Source organism: Sinocyclocheilus anshuiensis, unplaced genomic scaffold, assembly GCF_001515605.1.
Source record: "Sinocyclocheilus anshuiensis isolate Anshui unplaced genomic scaffold, SAMN03320099.WGS_v1.1 scaffold130, whole genome shotgun sequence".
Taxonomy (NCBI): Eukaryota; Metazoa; Chordata; class Actinopteri; order Cypriniformes; family Cyprinidae; genus Sinocyclocheilus; species Sinocyclocheilus anshuiensis.
In genome coordinates this window covers 1,430,853-1,441,292 of record NW_015544207.1, presented here as the reverse complement: position 1 = coordinate 1,441,292, position 10,440 = coordinate 1,430,853, and the positions used below count along the sequence as shown (strand labels likewise).

Here is a 10,440-nt window from a genome sequence, read left to right as displayed (position 1 = left end):
TTCCCCCCCCCCCCCCCAGAAGCAACTGGGATATTTTGCTTCTTTTGTATTCCATGATGACAAAATTGTCATTTTGGGTGAACTGTACCTTTAAAATGAGACTCCATGGCATAATCAGTGCTGGATGATTTGCCCACAGAACATGCACACTGTGTGCCGATCGCAGCTGTCACACTCTTGTTCAACTCTCAGTCATGTGACCGCCTCATCCTCCTTCACCTGATAGTTTGTGACGTCTCTCTTCTTTTCCCTCTCTTCCTGTTGTCATTGTCTGTTTGTCTGTTGTTTGTCACTTCCCCCACAGAGAAAGCTCCGCTGGGATATGTGAGGAGATTTGCTTATGATTTAATTTAATTAAATTTTTTTCCCTCTCTTCCTGTTGTCATTGTCTGTTTGTCTGTTGTTTGTCACTTCCCCCACAGAGAAAGCTCCGCTGGGATATGTGAGGAGATTTGCTTATGATTTTTTTTTTTTTTTATGTTTTATGCTGTTGCATTACAAACCATAAGTAGAACAGCAGGCATCTAGGTGTGATTTCCAAAGACTGCATATTGTCACACCTATGTTTTAATGAAGCATCTCATTTAAATGTAAAGCAATGACATGAGTTTGTCAGAGTTTACATTGAAGGTGGTGTTTTGTTTGTTGACAGGATGCAGTCTTTGACCTGAGTGCTTGTGGAATTGAATCATGGGATACTCCCAAAAAAGCCTGACCTACTCCGAGCTCATGAAGCTTTCTAACAGATGTGGTTAACCAATAGTCTTTGTAAGCTGGAGTGAACAGTGGCTTCAAAAAGTATTTGAACACTTAATGCATAACTATGATTGTATGAATGTTTGGGCTTGGTTTTAATTTTTTCATGTTTTTGAAAGAAGTCTGTTATGCTCAGCAAGACTGCTATTTAATTGATCAAAAATACAGTAAAAACAGTAATATTGTGAAATATTATTACAATTCATAATAACTGTTTTCTATTTGAATATATATTCAAATGTAATTGATTCCTGTGACGCAAAGCTGAATTTTCAGCATCATTACTCCAGTCTTCAGTGTCACATGATCCTTCAGAAATCATTCTGATATGCTGATTTGCTGCTTAAGAAACATTTATTATTATCAATGTAGAAAACAGTTATTATATATTTTGTGGAAGTGACACATATTTTTCAGGATTTTTTGATGGGTAGAAGGTTCAAAAGGTTCAAAAAGAACAGCATTTATTTGAAACTGAAATATTTGTTACAAATTAAAAGTCTTTACAGTCACTTTTGATCGATTTAATGCATCCTTGCTAAAAAACAAACAAAACAAAAAAACAGCCCAACCTTGTAAACAAAACATTTCACAAAAAGAAACTTCAAAATGTAAAAGAAATACAATGACAAGAAGTGTCAAAATACTTTTTGGGGCACCATATACATATATCTAAACACTAATTCATAGATGGGTTAGCTTTTCATTTGGAGATTGTCCTTTGGTTCTCTTTTATATAAATCATTCCTGTATGCTTCTAAATCCTCTCCTCTAACATTGCATTAATGTTTGAATGATGGCGTTTGGGTGACACTAGTAGCTATTGTGTGAGCATGTGTCTCTCTCCGCCTGTGTAGTGCTGGATTGAGCGTACCATTTAATTCCACTGCGCTGACGACTTCCTGTCTGTTTCTGTCTCTCGCCGGTGGTGATGGTAACAGGGCGGCCCTGGCGTCTGCCCATCAGGCCCAGCCCCTTCCGCAGACCCTCAGTGTTGTGGAGAGTACGCCGCAGGTCCGCGGCATGCACACTATCATCAGGTCAGACACACACACATCTGTGCCGCAGCAGTTTATTTCACACATCTCACTGCAGTGTATGCACTGTGGAAAACTCACCAGTACTTGGAGTTTACAGACTAACTGTTCAGCATCTCATATGGCTGTCCAGACCCAGAGTGAAGTAATGTGGAAAGACCTTATGCAAAACAGAATTATAGTTTTGATGCTTATAGTTTGAAAATGTGCATTGTATAAAAGTAGACAAAATGTCCAACAATATGCCAATTTTTTTACATGTATGAAGAGACATTTCACCGTTTTGTAAATACAAACAACAGGAGGTAACATCATACCCGGTGATGTGCTATTGGAGTTTTATTTTCTTTTTCATTTGCTTGTTATTGTTCAGTTGTTTTTTGTTTTTAGTTTTCATTTTGGGTTGGTTTTGTAGTTTTCTTTTGTTTGTTTATTTTGTTTCATTTTTTGCATAGTTTTGTTTTCTGTTTTTTATTATGTTTTATGCAAATTCTTTGGCTTGTTTTAATTAGTTTTGTTTTTGCTTGGTTTTGTAGTTTTTTTTAGGTTTTTTTTTTTAAGAGTTTTCTTTCTTTCTTTCTTTTTATTTTTGTATTTTTTGCTTTCCCCACCCCCTCAGAACAGGAGGTAACATCATACCCTGTGATGTGCTATTAGAGTTTTTTTGTTTTGTTTTTTTTGCTTAGATTTTTAAGCTTAGCTTTGTTTCTTGATTTACTTATTTATTTTTTTGTTTGTTTGTTTGGATGCATTGTTTGGTTTTTTTGTTCAGTTGTTTTTATAGTTTAGTTTTCATTTTGGGTTGATTTTGTTTTGTAGTTTTTTTTGTTTGTTTGTTTATTTTGTTTCATTTTTTAGCGTAGTTTTGTTTTCTGTTTTTTATTATGTTTTATGATTGCTTTTTGTATTTGTTGTTTTGATTAGTTTTGTTTTTGCTTGGTTTAATTTGTTTTTTTATTTAGGCTTTTTTTTTTTTTTTGATTTTTCTTTCTTTCTTTCTTATTTATTATCTATCCCCCCACACTCTCAGAACATACCAGTGACCCATTATTGGGTGGAAATTGTCCCTCCCACTCATACTACCTGTGACCAACTACCAGAAACCAGTGGCTGAAATGCACTCATTTTGAAAGTTTTTTTCATTGCTTTCGTCCACGTCACAGGCTGTGCGAGGTTATGCCAGGCTGTAACGTAAACTAACGGCTATTGCATGCTAAAATAGTGGAAGTCCTACTATATATGGTCTTAAATGTCTGATTAACTATTTTAGATTAACTAGTAAAACTGTAAAAAATATATTCATAATTGTAATCAATTTAAATATATATTATGTAATATATTTTGTATAAAAAGTTTACAAGGTTATAAAAAAGATCTTCCATTTTAATTTGAATTTTTTTGAACGCGAATAAAAGTTTTGTCATTTTAGTAAGTAAATTTATCGTTCGCGCTTGTGTTGCAGAAATAAAGAGACCAGTCGAGACGAGTTCATCTTCTACTCTAAGAGGTTAATGCGGCTCCTCATCGAGAGAGCGCTGTCCTTCCTTCCCTCTCAGGTGAGAAAGAGTTACAGACCAAGCGAAGATGAAGGGATTGATGAGGAATCTTTAGATCGACCTAATAACGGCACGCAAACGGATTTGAGCGTGTGGGCATGGAGGCCTCGTCTTGAACATGGAAACTTGTCTCGCTTGTCCACCGCAGTGGAAACTCAGACTAACAAACTCAACATGATAGAAATCGGCTTAGCAACGCGTAGCAGCAAAACAGCGACCTTTACACTTAAAACACTCACAGGAGAAGTGCAGTGAGCTAGTGAGCTTCATGATGTTGCTGCTGACATTTTACTGTGGCTTTTAATCAGAGAGGAAGATCAGTTTAGCTGCATATGAATGATATGCCTGGACAAAAAAAGCTTGACGTTACAGTTTGTCTGTTATCTGCTGCAGGTTCACATTGTTCAGACCCCACAAGGAGAAGATTACGAGGGCCGAACTTTTCATGGGAAGGGGGTAAGAAAATAATGTGCCACAAATTTATTTTTGGACAATCTCTTGGTGGTTCAGCCTAATCAATCTGCTTGTTTGGCGATTTTCTTTGTCATACAAAAATGTCTTTGTTCTGTGTGGTGTAGAAAAGTTTAGGCTCTCCCTCTTCTTTGTTTTGAGCAGATTACGGGTGTGTCGATTCTCAGGGCGGGAGAGACCATGGAGCCCGCGCTTAGGGCCGTGTGCAAAGACGTCCGCATTGGCAAAATCCTCATCCAGACCAATCAGGACACAGGAGAGCCTGAGGTAACGCCCCTTTCTGCTCTTACTACCCCCCAGAATTTACACACATCAGATCAAGTCAGATGAAGTCAATTTTAAATGTATTTATTCATTTGGTAGCACTTTAGTTTAGGGACCAATTCTCACTATTAACTAGTTGCTTATTAGCTGCATATTACTAGCATATCAGCTGTTTATTATTACTTATAAAGCACATATTAATGCCTTATTCTGCATGACCATATTTTAGATCCCTTAATCTGACCCCATACCTAAATTTACTAACTTCTAATAAGCAGCAAATTAAGAGTTTGAGGCAAACGTTGTAGTTATTAGTTAATAGTGAGAATTGGTCCCCAAACTAAAGTGTTACCATTTGTTTATTTATTTAAAGTGCGTTTTATTTGATAGATTATTGTTAACTGTTTTCTGAGCAAGACATTTCAGTGTTACAGTATTTTGTGTTATTAGCACATTTTATAGGTATTTTATAGTTTATAACATTTCTTTTTTTTTTTTTGCTGCTTTAAAGTGTAGTATCTGTGTTTTTTTTCTTTTATTAAAGTTTTTTTAAATAATTTAACATTTTTATTTCATTTTTTTTATTTTATATTTTGGATTTGCAGTCAATTAAATAATTCAAATTAAATCAAATTCAAATCTCAATTTATTCATAGTTGACATATTTAGTTTCTTTTCTAGGAAAGAAAACTAAATGTGTGAAAACATTGGTTTTGGTGATTAGTGTAGTTGACGCGTAGTGGAATATGAAGATTTCTATAAGGTTGTATAAGACAGTGAAAATACGAAATCTGTCTGCAGCAGTGCTTTAGTCTTAATCATATCTTTCTGTTCTTCACAACAATCAGTGCTGGGGAGTAACTAGTTACATGTAACAGAGTTACGTAATTACAAAAATGTAACTGTAATCTGTGAGAAAAAAATGTGTAATTAAATTACAATTACTTATGAAAATGTTAACGATTGCAAAGGGGGATACATCTGAATATTTTCACATGCACACCCACATACAGATTTAATTGATATCTTTCATAAATTGCATTGACTCTAAAATATGAGACACCAATGTTTCAGGGGTTTAGGACACAGAATAGGACACATGCTTATTCAGTAACTGCTTCATTTCTTTTTGAGTTTATGTATATGCTTTCTTTTTTAAGATTAACTTTTTTTTTCTTCCAAGGCATTGTTAGATGCAAGTGTTTCCTGTCATAGCTATGCAAAGATTTAATGTCAAAAACAGTATCATGGCTATTAAACTATTTTTTATTATTTTAAATCTGTAATTAACCTCAGGACTATCTAAAGTAAAGTAAAAAGTCGTGCTAAAGTCTGATTTTGTGGTGGCTGTGCTTTAGAATGACATTTTTATAATCTTAATTCAAGTGATGAAGGATTTTGAGGAATCAGTGTTGAGTGCTTCTGTAAGGTTAACCCTGCCTGGTTTACATGTTTCAAAATGAATAATGAGAAATTTAGAAAAGTAATTAAATGCAATAAGTTACATGAATAAAGTGATTGAAATAGTTACACTACTTAATAGATTTCCAAAATAACCTGCCCAACACTGACAACAATATGATGCAATTGTGTAGTTTTTTGTAGTACCACTCTTCAGTCATTCAGTCATTTCGCACAATATAATATAGAGTAAATATAATTTTTAAAGAAATAAATGTTTCAATAATTGCATGAACTCACTTGTTCATTTTTCTTTATTAATTTGATTGATTCATTCATTTAGACATGTTATTGCTGCACATTTCTGTTGCCATCCAGTTGCACTATTTGCGTCTGCCCAAAGACATCAGCGAGGATCACGTGATTCTGATGGACTGCACTGTGTCCACCGGAGCCGCAGCCATGATGGCCATCAGAGTTTTACTTGTAAGTCTGCATTTGAGCCTTTTTTTCCCCGCACAACACACTGATAGTGTGCAGTGGCAGAGACACACACGCCTACACAGGCACCGCATATAGAGCGGCCCAGTTTGTTTGTCTGTCAGTCAGTGTAGGCGTAGCAGAGAAACCTCACTAGCTGACAGCAGCCATAGAGCATGACATAACTTTACACATTCTCACATATTCATTCTACAGAGCTGTATTTATCCGTTTCTATGACCGTTTTTGGCACCGGTGGAAGTTTAACAAAATAAACCCTCGGGGGAGAACACATCGTTCACGCTCTCACTAGTTTAAATATAATTAATCTACTAACACTGAAGATGCATGAACTAAAAAAAAAAAAAAGTCATCCACATCTGTGATTATATATTAAATGCAATAACTTCTGTGGCGGAAATGACTTTTTTTGGCACACTGTTCAATAATAAAAAGCACAGGTATAGTGGAGGAACGGGACAGTCATGAAGTGTGTGTGTGTATGTGTAGGATCATGACGTTCAGGAGGATAAGATCCTGCTGGTGTCTCTGCTGATGGCTGAGATGGGTGTCCATTCTGTGGCCTACGCCTTTCCTCAGGTCAAAATCATCACCACCGCCGTCGACAAGAAGGTCAACGACCTGTTCCACATCATCCCCGGCATAGGTGAGACTTTCTCAGCATTACTTATCTGCTTAACTGTGGCTTCTTGTCCTAAAAGTTCTACACAAATGGGCCATTCTCACAAAACCAGCCTTGAGCATGTCTGGCTCATATTTCACCCCAAATCATAAAAAAATGAATCAATTATACTTTGCTTAATGGAAAGTGAAGACTTTTTACAGTACCTTTAGGACCATTAAAGGGGTCATCGGATGCCCATTTTCCACAAGTTGATATGATTCTTTAGGGTCTTAATGAAAAGTCTATAACATACTTTGGTTAAAATTTCTCAGTGGTAGTGGAAAAAACACAATTTTTACCCTGTCAAAAACAGCTCTGTTTTCAGCAAGCTGTTTTTTTTTTGTCCATGTCGCTTTAAATGTTAATGAGCTCTGCTGACCCCGCCCCTCTCTTCCGTGGGGTGATGAGCAGACTGTAAACTTCAGCCGCCAAACTGGCTAACTAGCACATTATTAGGAAAGGCGATTTGCAAAGATTCATAAAAAAAACCCTTATACTCACTTCTTCTGTAGATGAAGCTGGATCACGAATGATTCGCATGAACATAGACGCATTTAGGCAGATCGGGATCGGCGCATTCCCTTCAAAAACGAAAGTAATGTTAATCCTCTGCGTCTTCAGCGGCTGAGATGGCAGGAGTAAATGACGACTGCTATGTTCATTATTACATCCAACAACAAAACACCTCAATCGCTTAATCTGAGACATTCTTGTCTTCCCCGGCGCCTGAGTCGACACAATGGTGGACAGCTCACAGCTCACTCAGGGTGGGTCTTAATGTAAGATGCTAGTGTCAATCAACTATCGTGGGAGGGGCCTGTGCAGAACTACGTCATTGTGACAGGAATCTCAGAACAGCCTGATTTGAGAGAGGGGATTTTAAAATAGGGATTTAAAAAAAACACTGGGTGGATTTTTATCATTAGGATGGATGTGTACACACACTTCCAACACACATTTATGTTCAAACAATTGTAAAGTGAATTTTGCATCCGATGACCCCTTTAAGGTGTTTGCGATGTGTGATTTTTGTTTCACAGTTATTTCTTTATATATTAACCCTTTGATGTGGATAATGGGTGTGATTAGAACATTGAGTGCATCACATGATTAGATGCTAAATTCAAATCTACTTTCCCGCTTTGAGTTGCGCTGAACCAGAGACTAGCTCACCGCTTGTCATATATCACAACCTTTCAGTATTTTCAACCACGTGATGTTTATTTTAGGTTTCAACCATTTAAATACACAAATACTTGATTTTTATCATATGTAAATGTAAAACATCTTGTGTAATTTTAAATTTGTTGTAGCTTTCGGCCTATTTGCTTTTCATTGTTATTGTAAAAAATAGCCTCAGATGCTGACATGGCATTAAAATCTGTATTACTATTTTCCAGTTTGTGAATATTTTGAATAAAAAGAAAAAACTTAAATTAAACCAATACATCGGTCAGATACATATTGTGGATGCAGTGTGTCATGTGACAAACTCGGAAAAACTCACACAGGGGACTCAACTAGAATATTCTATTGAAATATCTTTAATATTGTAAAAGGGTTAATTGTATTATGTTGGTGTGTGTGTACATACTCTATATATATACACACACACACACACACACACCGTTTAAATGTTTGGGGTGAGTAAGATCAGTTGAGGAAATGAAAATACCATTTGTATGGTTTTATTTAAAAAAAAATCCAGACACATTACAGTAATGATAATTTTGAGAAAATGTGCTTAAATTTTCATGATTTTTTTTGGGTCCAGGAAATTTTGGGGATCGATATTTTGGCACGGATGCGCCTCCAGACTGGAGTGATGATGACATGGATGAGCCCAGCTGCTGACAGGTGTCAGAACATCTCAGCAGCTCAGTCACGCCGGATATTTGTACATTATACAATATTTTTATACTTTTTGGCACTCCCCAAACAGAAACGTTTTATGTGACGTTTTTATTTGTGAAGGTTTTATTTATGAAGGTTTATTTAGATGTTGTTTTTTTTAATGTGAGTTATTTAATATTTACTGTCTTTGATTTTGAAGCACATGCAGTTGATTTATTGCCTTACGTGTTTGCTGCCGCTATAGTATTTTTGGCACGTGTATGGCAAACAGCGTGTCATTTTTATTATTGTACTCCGTTTCATGCAGCAGTCAAGCTTTCAGAGAGTAAAGTAAGACTCAAAGCGCTGCCTTGCTACACTTAGACAGTGAATTTCTTTGAAGGACCACTTCATCGGAAAAAATGTGTGGGCGTTGCTTCGTTTTAATCTTTGCTTTCTCTCTCGCTTTACCTGCAGACGGCTGCTGACCAAACCACACGCTGTTAACAATTACACTTTCACAACTGAGCACTGCATTCTGTACAACTTGAACAGTTTTTTACAAGTTTCTGCAAAAATTCTGACCGTTTAAGATGTCGAGCTCAATTTAAGGGTTTCGCTATCCATTTATCAAACATAAACATGAAGGAGCAGCTCCTGTTAAATGTAGATAGGATCTGTATTGTAGATCATCTGTAATCAGCTGCCATTCGTTTTTAGGAAGAATTTCACATTCTGCGATGAGAATAACCAAAGTTTTTTTTTTTTTTTTTTTGACCCACAAAAGTGCAGCATCTTGCATCTGTCCAGCGAGTCTATAGCTGCCTTTACCATATATGGCTGACATCTGCTTGATGTTCGCCGTCGCGTCGAGAACATACAGGACGTACAAGAACAAAACTAGCCCACAGGAAGTGTTGGTGTTTGGCCTCAAATTTAAGCCAATGAGCGTTGTGCTTGCTCTTATTATGGATGTCACGTTGATATCTCTGTTTTATCGTTTTTACCCCTCTGAGCACTTTGAGAAAGTACCTAGCCTGAAGAAATTAGTTCATCATAGAAATATGATGTGATTGTGTGTGTTTTATTTGTTTGATTTATGCTGACTCACAATAGTTAACCCCCAAAAAAAAAAAAAAAATCCTGTACTGCAATATACAAAATAAGTTGTCTTCTTTTTAATGTTTGATAGAAAATGCGAACAATGAGATCTGCAGTGATCATGTCAAGGCCTAGTGAATGTATCTACTGTGACTTTTGTCCTTCAACAGGAATAATAGTCTAGGATTTATTTAGCTATTTATTTTATTGCATTGTCATTGCACACGTTCTGGAATACTTGATTCTGATTGGTCAGTGATATTTTTGTGTAATGACTGCTATACTGTATAATTGGTATGTTCTACATAACAGTGACTCATTTCCACACCTTGCATAATAAATTCATTTAAACTCAAGTCAGTGTTTCATGCTCATTGAATTGATATATTTGATAAATAGCAGTGTAGTAATTGTGATGTGCTTCATGTAATGATCCTAATCACACTGTTTGGATTACATATGCACAGATGTGTGTATATAAAAATCTACACATACAGTACTGGTCAAAAATTTGGGGGTCAGTGAGATTTTTTTTGGTTTGTTTAAAGAAATTAGTACTTTTGTTGAGAAAGGAAGCATAAAGTCGATCAAATAATCCTGAAAAGATTGTGTAAGCAGCACAACTGTTTTCAGCATTGACAAAAATGCACCAAATACATTAAATATATTAGAAGGATATATTTCTGAAGGATCATGTGACACTAAAGACTGGAGTAATGATGCCAAAAATGTAGCTTTGCATCACAGGAATAAATTACATTTGAACATATATTCAAATGGAAAACAGTTCATTTAAATTATAATAATATCTCACAATATTTCAGTTTTTACTGTATTTTTGATCAAATAAATGCAG

At 35.9% G+C, this 10,440-nt stretch overlaps 1 protein-coding gene across 7 annotated transcripts in view; it reads left to right on the top strand.

Moving 5' to 3' along the window:
• The window catches only part of LOC107697006 (uridine-cytidine kinase-like 1), a 31,668-nt gene extending 22,062 nt beyond the window's left edge, over positions 1-9,606 (top strand). For 5 of the 7 annotated variants that reach the window (XM_016497615.1, XM_016497618.1, XM_016497621.1 and 2 more), the window contains exons 8-16: positions 305-324; positions 1,698-1,796; positions 3,256-3,349; positions 3,743-3,805; positions 3,965-4,087; positions 5,864-5,971; positions 6,476-6,632; positions 8,425-8,547; positions 8,961-9,606. In XM_016497615.1, coding sequence (XP_016353101.1) covers positions 305-324; positions 1,698-1,796; positions 3,256-3,349; positions 3,743-3,805; positions 3,965-4,087; positions 5,864-5,971; positions 6,476-6,632; positions 8,425-8,504 — 744 coding nt within the window. In that variant the 3' untranslated portion in view covers positions 8,505-8,547; positions 8,961-9,606. The remainder of the gene's footprint in view (positions 1-304; positions 325-1,697; positions 1,797-3,255; positions 3,350-3,742; positions 3,806-3,964; positions 4,088-5,863; positions 5,972-6,475; positions 6,633-8,424; positions 8,548-8,960) is intronic. The other 2 variants (XM_016497616.1, XM_016497619.1) reach the window with 1 other exon arrangement.
• The last annotated feature ends 834 nt before the right edge of the window (positions 9,607-10,440 follow it).